This window comes from Bombus vosnesenskii, unplaced genomic scaffold (genome assembly GCF_011952255.1).
Source record: "Bombus vosnesenskii isolate JDL3184/JDL3185 unplaced genomic scaffold, Bvos_JDL3184-5_v1.1 scf7180000013299, whole genome shotgun sequence".
NCBI classification, from domain to species: Eukaryota; Metazoa; Arthropoda; class Insecta; order Hymenoptera; family Apidae; genus Bombus; species Bombus vosnesenskii.
This window is the reverse complement of record NW_022882949.1, coordinates 1,741,841-1,757,351: the sequence shown is the minus strand read 5'-3', so window position 1 is coordinate 1,757,351 and position 15,511 is coordinate 1,741,841. Positions and strand designations below refer to the sequence as shown.

Here is a 15,511-nt window from a genome sequence, read left to right as displayed (position 1 = left end):
ACATATGATACACATTAGTAATATAAAATAATTTTAAAATAATTTAAAATTTACAAGAAAATATATGAAAAGATTATATATACTACATCGATATTGTGCCAAAAGGGTCAGATTATAAGTAGGATTATAAAATATACATTGGCTCACGAAAATATTTGAACATTTATCAGAGAAATCCTTTATGCCCATATTATGCGTGTTATATACGAAATTTTGGAATTTTATCAACGAGATATTTATTACAAACATATATATGTATATATACATATCTTGTAGATCATATACATCTTGTAGAATGTTCTGAATATCTTTTAGAGTATAATTAAGTCTCAGAGCAACAATGCTAATGAAATTTCAAAATGTTTCATATAACACACATAATATATTTACAAAAGATCTCTACAATTGTTTGAATACATTCGTGAACCTGTGCATATACAAACATAAATGAATACATTGACGCAAATTCACGTAAACTGTCAATAGTATTTTACATGACTTTTTATACAGACGCATTATTTGTACATGCTATTTAAAAATTACTCCTTATTACATTTAACATATGTTAATACTTCATATCATTTCAAAAAATATTAACAAATATTAAAAAATGTTTCAGGCACATTATTCTAAGTTTTAGATAATATCCCATAAAAATCAAAATTTCAATAAAACCACTAGTAGGTATACATATTTTTCTAACAATACATCATTTTTTTCTAAAATTAAACAAGCCTGTTTAATATAACTATGAAAATAAATTATAAATCTTTTTAATTAGATTTCTCCAATAACATGACTTTTTATCAGTTAAAACTAAATAATTACTTCCCATTATCATATTGTTTAATTTATATCCAGGATTCTTGCACCCATTGCAGGGCTTGCTATATAAAATGTTGCATTTCCAGAATACCTATAATAAACAGACATTTATAAACATTGTTGTGTAAAGAAAAAGGAAGAGAATTATTTAAGAGAAATATTTAAGGAAAAAATCTAACTTGGCCTTCATATGATTAATTGCTTCGTCAATTACATCTTTTTTCAATAATGTTACTGTACACCCTCCAAAACCAGCACCAGTTAAACGACTTCCTAAGACACCATTTACTGCTCTTGCTGCTGTTACTAAAGTATCTAGCTCAACGGAAGATACTTCATAATCTTTCTTTAAAGAATCATGACTTTCGTTCATTAACTGTCCAAATTTATCAAAATTTCCTTTTTCTAGGGCATCTGCAGCATCAATTGTTCTTTGAATTTCTGTTACTACATGACGAGTTCGTTTTATCATTTCTTCAGGTACATTCTGTGATTTTAAAGCTAAAAATAAAATCAACATAATAAACAACACAATTTTGCCTTGTAACATAATTGTATTTATTTTCTACCTTGAATATCACTCATAGATATTTCACGCAAACTTTTTTTATTTAACCTTTTTGCAGCTTCATAACAACAATCTCTGCGCTCACAATATGCGCTTGAACTTAATTTATGAGGAGCATTAGAGTTAGTAATTAGAAAGATATAATCATTCATTTGTGACATAGGTATTTGTTTAGTACTAAGATCTTTACAATCAAGAAGAAGAGCATAGCCTTCTTTACCCATTACAGAGATAAACTGATCCATGATACCACATGGAACTCCAGCAAAATCATGTTCAGCACGTTGACATGCTAAAGCCTGAAAGATATAAGCTTTACATTTCTCTAATTTAGTAAAATTATAATTTATATAATATACTCTGTCATTATACTTTATCCTCTGGCTTTTCTGATTTTATACCAGTTAATGCTTCCAAAAATGTGTAAGTAGCAACTTCTAAAGCAGCTGAACTACTCAGACCAGCACCAACTGGTACAGAGGATACAATCACAGCATTAAAAGATGGCACATCATCTAAAATCAATGTTTTAATTAAATTATACAATAGAATTCTTTTATTACATTTTGGTAAAATGGATCAAAATAATGAATAAACTAACAAATAAAATTTGCTATACATCCTTTTACATAATTAGCCCATTTTGGTTCTCCTGGTTTTATACTCTTATGAGACCTAACTTCAAATTCAACATAATTTTCAGAACTAACTATTTCACTAAGGGAAACAATTTTACATTTATCCACATTGTTACGTTTTCCAACTATGAGTGTAACCATGGGCAATGCCTAAAAATATGGAAAACGTTACGCTTTATTCCATTATTGGTATTTGTTATATCTCAAATAATTTAATGATTACATATTTTCATTAAATACAAACATACTTATAACTTCTACTTTTAAAAATCGAGTAACAATTTAATTAAAAGACATTATATTGTTAATATAACTAAATTTTCTGCAAAAATAAAACAATTTTTAAAAGTCGTATATAAATAAAATAATACTCTAAAAAGTAATACATATTTAGGACTTTAATAGATGATAAATCATTAAAATTGTCTAAATTTTTAAAACCCGAAATTAATACATATATATAATATATTAATAATAATGATATAAATATATATTTATTTATTTATTTATTTATAAAATATATCAATTTAACAAATTCTGTGTGAAAATTCAATTATTAGGTAATTAATAATTTTTAATAATCTATTTCTCATATTCAATAATATATTAGAATCGATGTACGCATGTATTATAAAAAATAACAGTAGTTCATATCGATAGAAAATTAAAAAATCAGATGAATGTATGATTATACGATAATAAATGATAAGAGATAATAAGATACAAATCATAATATATCTTTGCTCAACTAAATTTTGTTATCGATAACTAGTGAAACAAATTTTTAACGAATTAAACAAATCTATTGTTTGAAAATGTCATTTCTTATTTAATGTTATTTATTAACATACATATTTGATTAAATCGATTACTGGATGATAATGAACTGATTGGATCTTTAAATATAATACATTAATGGCATGAAAAATAAGGAGTTAAGTATAAATAAGTTAGATATAATTTGAAATCAGCGTTACTTCTCCCGAACAATAACGAGTTCTGTAAAATATATTTTCCGATTAATCACGAAAAACAATAATTACAGATTTAATAATTTTGTGTAATATACAAAGAAACGTAGTATTTATATAAACATCAAAAATTTTACCATCGGTAGAACAAAACCTTCATTGTAATCGGTATGCTCTCCAATTAAATTCACGCGACCGGGTGCGCACACACAAACATTCGCATTCTCCCTAAATTTATTTGCATAAGCTTCTAAAGCTCTCGATTTAATTTCATTCACATTAAGCACAGTTGTTGCCATTTTTACCGATTATTTCAAAACTATTTATATGTAATGTTACTTAATATACGGAATATATAAAAATTTTAAAAAGATAAATGCAGTGGAATCTATGAATTTAATTTTACGTAACTCACAACACAGTAAAAATACGAACTGATACGAATATAAGTACAATACGCTTCAAACGGGTAAAATTGGTATTAAGCACACGTATACGTTATCAATACATCAACTTTGATTATGTGTGCAGTTACATGCTTGGAAATGTACGCTTTATCGTATCGTTAATAACAATGCAAGTATTCTGCGTGTATATGCATACAACATGCGCACCACAAATGTAACAGAATTCGTAAAAGTGACATTTGATGTATTAAGAGCATCATCTCATGCTGTTAAAAGAATAATACATGACTAAAATGATATCTCTTTTAATTGTTAATAATTTCTAGTTGATATCTAATTTATGTAATGAACTAATTGCCGATATTTGACAATAATCTGTATTGATAATGCCATGACGGTCTCAAATCCCCTTATTAAAGAATTGAAAGGTAATTAAACAATGTAACGCTTTTATAGGTTAGGAAATTAATAATTCATTAAAAAAATTATTATACAATGATTTCTTTATAAACTTTATATTTATCTGAATTTTAAACCTTTATTGTTAGAATTACAAAATTCTTGAATTAATTTCCAAAGATATATTTCCATATTATTTTCTATTTTGTTAAATAAAGATATAAATGCAATGTAAATAAAAGATATTTAAAATGTAATCAAATATTAGTATAAAATAGTATAATAAAATAATTTATTTTTGCAACATTGGTTTGTTATCTATTATTTAATTCATTAATATTAAAAATTTTTAGATCATAATCATACTTTCATCCTTATTCTTTTTTATTATATTATAAATCTTGTCAATATATCATTAAACATGATGAAATGATGTCATATGATAAGTATACTATTAAATAAAAAAAACAATTTCAGGCTGGACAAGAAAATTAACTGAAAGTAACATTGAGATTGATGAAGATAATAAAGACCTGCCCTTCTTTTTTAAATGTTTAGAAAGATGTTTCCAGAAAGGTATATTGATGCGTTTAAATCCCATAGGATTTCCAAAATTACCCGATGCTTGGTACTGGATGGAAGAAATTGCAGAAAAACATTTTAGGTTTGCAAAAAGATTTGTAATAAATAAAATTTATTATAGGTTATTTAATTCTTTTCTCACTACTGTAGTATTTTAAGAAAATAAGAACATTTGTATTTATAAATTTTAATTAAATCTCTATTATAATATTTCAATATTTAAAACTTAATGTTAATAAGTAAAAACTTAAAATTAAAAATTAATAACATTATTTTAGTTCCTCTTGTACCTATTCTTTGGTAGTCGAACAAGTCACACAAAATCCAAAAGTGTATACACCTACTGGGCATCTCAGGCTTTTAATTAAAACATGTTTAATGCGAAAGTGCCTTCATATGCCAGTTGAAATGCTAGTGTGTATAAATGATATTTAATATCTTAAATAAAATGTATATTTTTGATTCTACATAATTATCATTATGTTTTTATAATTTATGTATGTAAAACTTCATAGGTCAGAACACCATTAATGGCTACTGATTATTATGATAAAAACAGTATTCTGGGAGATAATATTCTTGGAGAAATATTTTTATCAGTATTACTGCAAAGCAGTAAATTAAATTTCAAATTAAATTTACGGAATTGTAGTTTTTTGGATGAATCCTGGCAATTACCAGAATGTTTAGCATTGGAATTAGTACCATGTAAAAGTTTAGGTATTTCTGTATGGTAAGAAAGTTACATTAGTAAAAACAAATGTTCATTGTGAATAATATTTTGTATTATTACAGTTTTACCAAAGGGAGAGCTTTAATAGTTAATTTAGATAAAAACTCTGTAGCTGCAGAAGATGTAATAAACAGAATAATTTTTTAAAATTTCTATATACATACATAATAAAATTTAAGACTCTAACTGTCCTTTACCTTTTACTTTTATTAGGATAAAGTTGAAATTGGAGATATATTAGATGAAATAAATGGAAATGCTATAACATCTAATACCAAAGGACAATTACGTAAATTTATGAGAAAAACTATAGGTCAACCAGTATATTTATATGTAATTAAGGTAAGGTATATTCAAATAATATAACACTTAAGCATATAATATATACCCTACATATTCCTTACATCATACATTTTCAGCACCGCAATAAATCAACCTGTGAATTATATGCACCAATTGTTCATCTTATAAGAAGCTCGGGTATTGAGGGATTAAAACAGATCTTAAAAAGATTTAATTCTGAAATACAAGATGAGAATGAGAAAACTGAAATGATTAAGCCACAAAGTAAATCACTAAATGCTGGATTTTCTGTTAAATACTGTGGTTCAATATATATTGGTACAAAAGGTGATGTTAAACAAATTGAAAGAGCAATTTTGCAAGTACTAAAGTCAGAAGAAGTGAAGTCAGTACCTGTGAAATTTGAATGTTTAGAACTAGGAATTAGGGTGACTCAGGATTCGAATGATGCAGTATGTAAATATAATTTTCATTATATGTAAGATTATGATATCATGAGAATACATTCTAATTCAATGTTTAGATAATATGTAAACAGAGTTACATGGAAATTTCATCTTGTGGTCGTACTGGAAACATTCCTAATTATTTTGCATTTATTGCAGGGTAAGATGAACTGTAATAAGTGTCATATATTTTTGTTTTAATGTAAAAAATAATAATAATTAATATTAAACCATTTTATGGAATTTATAAGCTTTTAATTTATTTTACAGAGACACTAATTGCAATTTAGCAACCAAATTTGATGCATATGTCTTTTATCATCAAAATGAAAGCGAAGTGCAAACTATATTACAAAGTTTGGGTCAAGGATTCCAACGCACTCATTTCGCAGTTTAATGATTTTAAACGAGAGAGATTTATACAGAATTATTCTTTGGCATTCAAATCGGACTTTATGTAATAATATGTTCCTAAAATGTTTCTATTCACATATCTAGTCAATTCCAAATGAATTATGCTCTCTATTTATTTTATTCCTTGAGAAATATTCCTTTCTAATAAAAATTGTTCCAATCATGTTGAAACTAAATAGTTTCTTGAAAAAGTAAATAAAATTGATTGTTTCATTTTTTGAAATAAAGTAAAAATATTTATGTATAATTGAATAAATATAATATAATTATATTTATTTAATTAAATAAGGTATTACTCTTTATTGTTTATTAAATATTTGCAAACTATAGACATAGATATATTTATTTGACAATCAATCCTGTATACATACAGAAAATTGAATAAATTCATTAAAATTTACGCATATATTAATTTGATACATATAAATAATATTAATATATATTGAATTTTATATTTCTCAATATATTAAAAAAGTAACTCCATTAAAGAATCCTTATTTTTTCACAAAAGCAAAGCATTAATTCCTTGTTACTTCATATGATTATGAGCTATACATCTGTCAAATCGTACATGAAACCGCTCCCAAATAAGATAAATTTATCAACTAAACTTTACATACATATGTGCATGTATCATATATACACATTTCATACGCAAACTATACGTAAGTGCTTTATAAATACGTATAAATGTATACTTGATAAGGTACATATTAGATAAAAATATATTTTGACATATGGTTTGAAATGACGATTGAGAAAAGATTGAGAACAATTCTCGATTTGGGAAAAGTCGATAACATCTCGATCGGTGAGAACAATCAAAACTAGTCAAAAGGCACCTAAAATCGGTAGTTTTTAAGTCGGGGTTGGGGTCGGGTTCGGGGTCGGAGCCAAGTTCCTTGCTTGCGACGTGCGCCGTAACCGTTGCGCCGTGTAACTTTCTGTCAGCCGTCGTCGGCAGAGAGCGAGTATTCAGTGATTAGAGGAAAGATGGCTACGAACTTTGGCGTAGAGTGTCAGTACTTTTACGAGGATGTCGTCTATCGTGTGGATAAGAAAGGTAACGTTGTGTTCGGAATTGTTATGGAAAATGACGACCAAGATTTGTCCGAAGAAAGTTCTGACAGCGAAGAGAGCCAAAAGAGGAAAAAGGGCGAGATTCGCGTGGTCTGGCATCCCTCCGGTATCGAGGAGTTGGTCAGCTCGAAGAAGGTATTTAACAATTAACACAATACGCAAATACATCGCTTAAAAATAGTAGACTATATATAAATTGGTTATTAATATTTCATTACATTATTACCTTTTTCTTATTGTATTTGTTTCTAATTCTATGAAAAGCGACACCTGTCATACCAACGAATCTGCAATTGAATGTTACATTCAAATTTGAATCCATATCTGATATAATAACCGTAACCGTTTATTGTTGCAAGAATATCAGGGTTTCTAAAAATGAATTTTTTTATTTATAGGTACATTTAGCAGATAGAACACTTATGCCAGGAGATGTTGTACGTCGGATGATCAAAGGAAAGGATACACAGAGAGGATACTGTAGGGATATTGAGCTTACTGCCTGTGTTCAAGTGATTGGTACTAAACAAGTGCTTACCAATATTAGGAGCGAAGATTTAGTTCCTTTGGAAGTATGTAATCATACATTTATAGCTGTTATTTTTATCAAAGTAACTCATACATCATGATTAATAGTTTATGTTTATAGGAATTTGCAACGGATATAGCTGTTTGTATGGATTCATGGGTTGGTGGCATAAAAATGGCAAATTTTAAATTGTGGCTTACTACACCCGATGGATCTCGTTGTGTCATAAATGAAACAGATTCTCGTGTTTTAGGACAATTAGAGGAGAGACGTGATAATGTAAGAATTAAATCCAGAATAATTATTTGATTAAAACTACAATGAAAATTTTTTAGGATAATGATTTTCCTCATTCTTCTGAATTTTATCCTGGTCAAAGTTTGTGGGGACCAGTTCACTGCCTAGAAGATGCACAATGGATTACATGTACAAAAGAAATGAAAGCAAAGAGAAAATCTAAACCACAGAAACTAACAAAGGTAATTGTAGAAAAGGTAGAAACAGATTGGGTAGGAGTGCATTGGCAGTGTAGAGCATATTCAAAGGATGGTGCTTGGTCAGATCAAGCTCAACCAAAATTCGTAGTTGAAGGAGAAAATTTGAAGAAACTAAAATTATTGAATGTTTTTGAACCATCTACTGTGCAAGTGGGAGATCGAAACTTTTATGTAATTAAAAGTGATGAAAATGTCATTACACGAGAACAATGGAGAAAACAACAAAGAGACATTTTTCAAGTTCCTAAACATAGTCCAAAGAAAACACGTCCAAATATCAGTGTGACAAAGCCAGTTGAAGATAGAAAAAAGGAGAAGGATAAAGATAAACTTAATGAACAGCAAACATTAGAAGAGAATGCTCATAATAATATTAACAATTTACAAAATATTACAAGCAATAATACTCTAATGCCTCCGGTACAAAACCAGAATACTGAAAGTTCAGATGATTGGGATACAGAAGATACTGGATCGCAAAGTGACAGTGCTTCAGTAAGATTTTTTATTAATTTTTTCAATTAATATCTAGTCAATGATAAACGTAAGATAATGAATGAAGATAATAAATTTTAATATTTCCAGGTATCTAGTGGATGTTCTAGCATGTCATCCATGGGTAAAAAGAAAAAAAGCCCAGCTTTAATGACAAAGGTTCTGAAAAAGAAAAAGTTATGCAAGGCAAAGAAGAAGATTCCACCAGTTCCATTGATTCCAGGGACTAAAATTGTTGTGGAAACATTATCTACAAGTACAAAAGCTAATGTTGTATGGCAAGATGGTTCAGTAGAATTTGGTAAATTTTATAAATAGCTGTTTTGATGATGTGTTACTTTTCAGTAATATAAAATTTGTATAACTTCTATTTCTGCTTTTAGGTATTCCATCAACACAACTTTATCCGATTCATCACTTAGATGATAAAGAATTCTTCCCTGGTGATTTTGTAGTTGATCAAAAGGAAGAGTCTAGAATGTATGGTGTAGTTCAAAGTGTTGACCATCAGGGTAGAACAGCTAAAATAAAATGGTTTAAAACATACACTTCTAGTCAAAGTCCGCAGTAAGTATATTTACTACTGATACATTTTTCATTGTAACTAATGGAATTTATTGGAAAAATATAATATTAAACTTGATAAATATTTGTTAGGCCAACTTTACTAGAAGAACGTGAAGTCAGTGTATATGATTTAAAAGATCATCCAGACTTTCAGTACAGGCCAGGTACATTAGTAATTCGAATAGCTAATTTTGAAGGAGAAGATGCTGGATGTACTGCTGGTCAAGTGCTAGATAATTATCCGGAAGGACGAGTTAAAGTGTGGTGGGTTGATGGACATGTAAGTATGTGTTGGCCTCAAGATTTGTATAAAGTAGGTGAATATGATAGTGACGAAGGAGAACTTTGGGACGATGTATCGTCTGACGCGTCATGGGAAACGGAATTGGAAGACTGGTATATCGCCGATACCGATGGTACAGAACAAACAGAATTAGAAAATATAAAACCAAAGTTAGCCGCACACATCGAAAAAGCTCGCATTGCAATGTCTAGACTGGAAGAGATTTTCACTCAAAATCCCTCACTTCAGACAACCGAAGTTATGAGAAAATTATTAGAAGTTTATAAAGATTGTCGATACATGGATAAACTTATGGGTACCTCTTTCTTCCATGAATGTCATTTTCAAGGACTTCTGGAGAGAGTCCGTGAACGTGGTCGTGCAAATGTAGCGCAACGTATGGCGGATCAAGTAACAAGATTATTTACGCATAAATCTGATGGATCAGAAGAAAATATAGAAAAGAACAATATAGAAAATTCCAATAATATACAATCAGGAAGTAATCCTTGTGAAAAGATCATTACCACTGTAACGGATATGACAGAATCCATTGATCATAAAAACGACGAACCCAGCAATAAACAGAACGTAAAAGGTGAAGAATCAATTAATCGTTTATTTATTAATGTTAATCCTAATCCTGAAGATTCTGGATTGTATTCTGCAGAAAATTCAAAGAAAGAATCGGGTTCGAGTGACTCAAGTGGCGAATTTCTACTTAGCGAGGATGTGAACAATGTACCTGATCGTTCAATAGAGAAATCAGAAATGAATAAAACTTCCAAAACTCAGATGCACATAACAAGTTCTCACGTGGCTAGTTCTCAAGTTTGCGTTAAATTGTGCACTTTAATAAAAGCTCAACTTGTACTAGCGCATGCAGAAGTTTCTAGACGATTCGGGTTATCAAAGATGTCATTATCCGATGCCGAAAAAGGATCGTCTCCTTTGAAGAAGCAGAAGAAAGAAGAAGAAAAACGTATAGAATTGTTACAAGAACCATCAGAATATTCCATAGAAATTCCACCACCAATATATACAGAAGGGGAAGGATTTTCTATAGAAGAAACAGCACCAGATAGTCATAAATTTAAATTAACAATGTTTCAGCCTACAGATCCTACAAACTTTTTCAGAACTGTTTCCAAGGAATTAAAACTTTTAAAAAGTTCACTTCCACCCGGTATATGGGTAAAGGGATTTGAAGATAGAATAGATTTATATTCTGTAATGTTTCGTGGACCTGAGAAAACACCATACGAAGATGGTCTTTTTCTTTTTGATTTTCAATTATCTGCCGATTATCCTGCTGCTCCACCACTTTGTCATTATATTTCTTACTGTAATGATAGGTTAAATCCCAATCTGTATGAGGATGGTAAAGTTTGTGTAAGCTTACTTGGAACATGGTCTGGCCGTGGAACAGAAGTGTGGACAAGTTCCTCGACTCTCTTGCAAGTTATAGTCTCGATTCAAGGCCTTATTCTCGTACCAGAACCATATTTTAATGAAGCTGGATTCGATAAACAAAAAGGCTCTCAACAAGGAAAAGAAAATTCAAGAATGTACAATGAAATGGTTGTACTAAAATTGGTTCAAGCACAGACTAAGTTATTACAACATCCACCACCTGTATTTAAAGATATTATTATTGAACATTTCAAGAGGCATGCAAACAAATTATTGCAACGTTTAGAGTTGTGGATGGAAATTTCTGAACAACATAATAATCAACACCCATTATCTCCAGTAACACCTACTACTTTTAAACAAATATCTGACGTTGGTATGTTGTAATTTTTCTTTCTTTTTAATCTATGAAAACTTGCAGTCGATAATTTTAATAATTACTCTTTTATCCAGATAACAAAATTTTACCAGAATTTCCATTAATACCAGCGTCTAGAGGTTTCTGCATAACACTCCGTAAAACTTTAGCTATATTTAAAGAAGTGCTGATTAAAGAGGGTATTATAGAAAGGAACAGCGACGTACGTACTTGGGAAAATATCAAGGAGCAAACAAAGAGCGAGGGTCACGAAACAAGCAAAACTGCTGACAGTAATACAATGGAACACGACAGTAAAAAAGAGATCAGTGAAGGAAGTTCCAAATTAAATCCAAACGGTAGCCTATCAAAGGACCGTGTATCATCTTCGTCCACGAATATTTCCTCTACATCACTAAGCGAAACGAAGAAAATTACGTTGGATCATACCATCAGCTAGCCACAAGGTAAACCTAAATTTAAACCAAAATATTTAGTTCGTAAAAGATACACGATTATTCGGTAATACATTCAATTAATTTATTATGTATATATATAATATATATATATTATTATATATAATAATATATATATTAATATATATATAAAGATATGTTCAATGATGTTCGCGGTATTTATTTATTAATATGAACACCACTTCTAACAAGCGATAACTTTTAACAGAAACGCCGCTGTCATTGCTCCGCAGCTAGAGATATTTGTTACTGTAGAGTAACCACATAGTAACGTAATAAATACGATCATATAGGCATGTATGAACAAATAAGATCTTGTTCTTGTATACAATTTCGTAAATTTCTGAGATATATTACACAATTTAATTTATGATGTTATATAGAATATATAATAATAAAAATACATATATGTATATTATATATAATACATAATATTATAATATTTACGAATATAAAATTAATATTTGGTCACGGGATACTATATATGCATTTAGTTCTATAATTCTGCAATGAAAATAGAAGGCGTTTCTCAAAAACGCAGTTTGACTGAATTATTGAAACAAAGAAACAAGGAAGGAGAAAATAATGTCAAATATTGAATAAGCGAAAAAGTATTGTCACTGCATAAAGAATGAGAAAAATTAAAATGAAGAAATAAAGTAACCAATAAAAGGTAGCAATACGTTAAGCCAATGTGAAAACACTTCTCAATAGAGTTTAAGAAACACGATAATAATAGTTATTAATTCTACATGCATTTCACTGAATACAATCGAGTAATAACGCCACCAACCTTATGAAAGAGAAATTCATTATCCTTCAAATATCTTAAAAATCATTATGCCATTCAATAATACAATATTTCAAATGAAATTACATGATTTTGATTGCAAATAGGTTGTAGTTTAGGCACAAAAAGATTCGTATTTAGATCAGAAACCTATGACAATTAATGTCCAATGTTATAGATACTTCTAACGTAGTATGTAAATTATAAACAAATTATTATTATACATTCTATTATCTACAGTCAAGGAATTTTCTTTATCGATAATTTGTTTCGTATATTTATAGGAAAAAATTGTTTTTGTGAATCCTCCGTTTTTGTTTTGGTATATATAATATTTATTCGATAATAAAGTACTTGATGTTGTCACGAACATTTGCGGAGAACATTAGTACTTATTAAACAACGTAAGCGTTTTGCAGTATTACTTACATTTATTTTTTCTTTTTGTTTAATTTTACACTTCTTTGGTGTAATAATAGAATATATTTGTTTGCGACGAGGGATTCATGTTTCTGTAAATTTAAAAATGAATGCATATAACTAGGAGTATGAAACTTAATACACGTGAAACGGGAGTATGCATTCTGAGATATATTGCATGCAACGAAGTAATCGAAGAACGATTAACATATTAAGAACAACGTTCAGCTTTGTGTTTTTTACTTGATATTATGTTATATAATCTTGTTTTATTTATATATTATTATATTTTATTTATTTTTCGTACTCCAATTTTAAAATATATGTACAACCTAAAATAATTATTTATGTAACTGCCCCGTTATTTTATTAAAGGAACAGAATTCCAATGAAAACTTTCTTTTTACAAGGATGTCTTATTTGCTATTATATTTATACACTTCTTATATTTATACACACCACTACACAAATTTAATTTATTTATATATTGCATTTTTTGTTTATTTATATGCTTATATTTATATGTTAATAAACGACGTAAAAATTTATGTTACTAGGTGGTGTTTAATCCTATTAACTGATTACTCGTAAATATAAATGCAAATTAAAATTGTATTGATCATTCGAATAATTATTTCTTTGTGATATTTTTACGGTACCGGATATGTACAGTATGTGCGCGACTTGAAACATTAATGCACAAATTCATGTTCTCTCGCGCCGAAATGTAGTCAGCTTTAAAAAAAAACAATCAACAATTTAATGTGTACGCATCATATACATTTTATCTGCATGTTCTTTCCATTATATCGATTTGTTCTTTTCGTTGAATATCTATCAAATATATATATAATAGCACAGAATTTGCGTGTTAATGAAAGATATACGATCACGTAGTACTGTACATGTCGAAGTGTATCTTTTCTGCTGTAAATCAGTAGATTTGATATTCTTCGACCATATTGCAGTGTTGTCAAGCAATCGCCATAAAGTGCGGCGACTTTGGAATTCTTGCGCCAACAGGGTGCATACAAAATGGGTACAGACAGAGACAGGAAAGTAAAAAAAAGAAAACATGTGTTTGCGCGAACGTTTCCTCGAAATCATGTGGTGCTGAATACATAAACAAAAAAATGAAAGGAAAAAATCACAATTATACCAGGGAAACTGCAATCTCTAGGAAAAAAGGAAAGGGAGAGAAAATGTATTAAGTAAAAATGATAACTAAACTAAACGAAGAAAATAACGAGAGGGGAAGAAACAATGCGAGTACTGTCTTTTAAGGCAGAGAAGAGCTTGTATTGTGAAACGTGATGTTTTGGAAAGCCTTGTATATGTGCCAGCTATTTCTATTTACATTATGATGGTAATTATATCCGTAAGTTGCATAGAGCTTTATTTTCGCCGTAAAATTACTTTAATATTGTATGAAAAGAACAGATGGAATATATTTAATTATTCGAGTCAACATATAAACTGTCGATACCAACATTTTAAATGCTGCTTCAGTAACTGTTTCTCATGATCCTTTGAAACATTATACATACATATAAAGCATACTAAGCTATTGATTTATTTTACAAATTTAGTTCGTAAGTATATGTAACTATTTTGAAAGTTAATTAAGATATATTTATATATTTAATTTAAATAGAAATATTTCAAAGGATTAATGAACAACTACATAGAATATTATTATAAACCTTCTAATATAAGGCATTAATCTTAACTATATCTATTTCGTGTGTTAGAGAAAGTATCTCATTTGATATTTAGTTGAAGATCTTTTCTTGTTGGTATCGACTAATTTAATATATTACGACGATTATTATGTAATGATCTATTACTTGTAATTTGGTTTCCTTGATTTCTATTTAATAAAAAGTTAGTATGTGCGATTAAAAAATATTAACTGACTATAAATCTTTTCTGTTTCATAGATCCTACCCATACTCACCTGAATCTTCGACCTGCACTCCCGATAATCTGCTTCATATCCGAACCGTCAAATTCCAACTACATTCTGGATTTCCACATTTCTTTAGGCGATTATTCAATGTCAAGCACGCAAAAAATTCAATTTTTAAATATTTAAATCGCCTTAAATCATAGTGTACAATTCGGATGAAGTATTTTATATAAACTTGTACATATATTATTATATGCTTGTATAAATTTATTTTAACTAAATCAAATCGTTTGTCATATTTACTTGAATAATTATTTATTATTAAATTATAAGTATAATTTATTTTATTTTTGCCTGCAGTTACAAAAACGAATTAAACAAATTTTAATACGTGTAAAAGATATTAAA

General features: G+C 28.8%; 3 protein-coding genes across 4 annotated transcripts; 2 read left to right on the top strand and 1 right to left on the bottom strand.

Annotated features, from left to right (window-relative positions):
• Window positions 1–374: 374 nt before the first annotated feature.
• On the bottom strand, window positions 375–3,527 carry LOC117233773 (galactokinase-like). Its single transcript, XM_033494338.1, has 6 exons — window positions 3,140–3,527; window positions 1,995–2,181; window positions 1,766–1,908; window positions 1,395–1,692; window positions 1,005–1,326; window positions 375–916 (listed from the first exon to the last, which is right to left on the bottom strand). Exons 1-6 carry the CDS (start codon window positions 3,299–3,301, stop codon window positions 847–849), a joined length of 1,182 nt encoding a protein of 393 aa, XP_033350229.1. The 5' UTR covers window positions 3,302–3,527; the 3' UTR covers window positions 375–846.
• Window positions 3,528–3,658: 131 nt separating this feature from the next.
• Window positions 3,659–6,454, top strand: LOC117233772. Its single transcript, XM_033494337.1, has 9 exons — window positions 3,659–3,837; window positions 4,286–4,472; window positions 4,669–4,804; window positions 4,906–5,123; window positions 5,186–5,246; window positions 5,337–5,465; window positions 5,543–5,878; window positions 5,950–6,032; window positions 6,143–6,454. Exons 1-9 carry the CDS (start codon window positions 3,801–3,803, stop codon window positions 6,267–6,269), a joined length of 1,314 nt encoding a protein of 437 aa, XP_033350228.1. The 5' UTR covers window positions 3,659–3,800; the 3' UTR covers window positions 6,270–6,454.
• Window positions 6,455–6,882: 428 nt separating this feature from the next.
• Window positions 6,883–14,263, top strand: LOC117233822 ((E3-independent) E2 ubiquitin-conjugating enzyme UBE2O). 2 transcript variants are annotated; one of them, XM_033494432.1, is made up of 9 exons: window positions 6,883–7,501; window positions 7,765–7,938; window positions 8,016–8,174; window positions 8,231–8,887; window positions 8,978–9,188; window positions 9,271–9,454; window positions 9,545–11,526; window positions 11,604–11,975; window positions 12,193–13,052. In XM_033494432.1, the coding sequence occupies exons 1-8, from the start codon at window positions 7,280–7,282 to the stop codon at window positions 11,966–11,968; spliced, it is 3,954 nt and encodes a 1,317-aa protein (XP_033350323.1). In that variant the 5' UTR covers window positions 6,883–7,279; the 3' UTR covers window positions 11,969–11,975; window positions 12,193–13,052. The 2 variants fall into 2 exon arrangements, with proteins under 2 accessions (XP_033350323.1, XP_033350322.1); XM_033494431.1 differs by lacking the exon at window positions 12,193–13,052 and adding an exon at window positions 14,163–14,263 and having other exon boundaries at window positions 6,884–7,501.
• The last annotated feature ends 1,248 nt before the right edge of the window (window positions 14,264–15,511 follow it).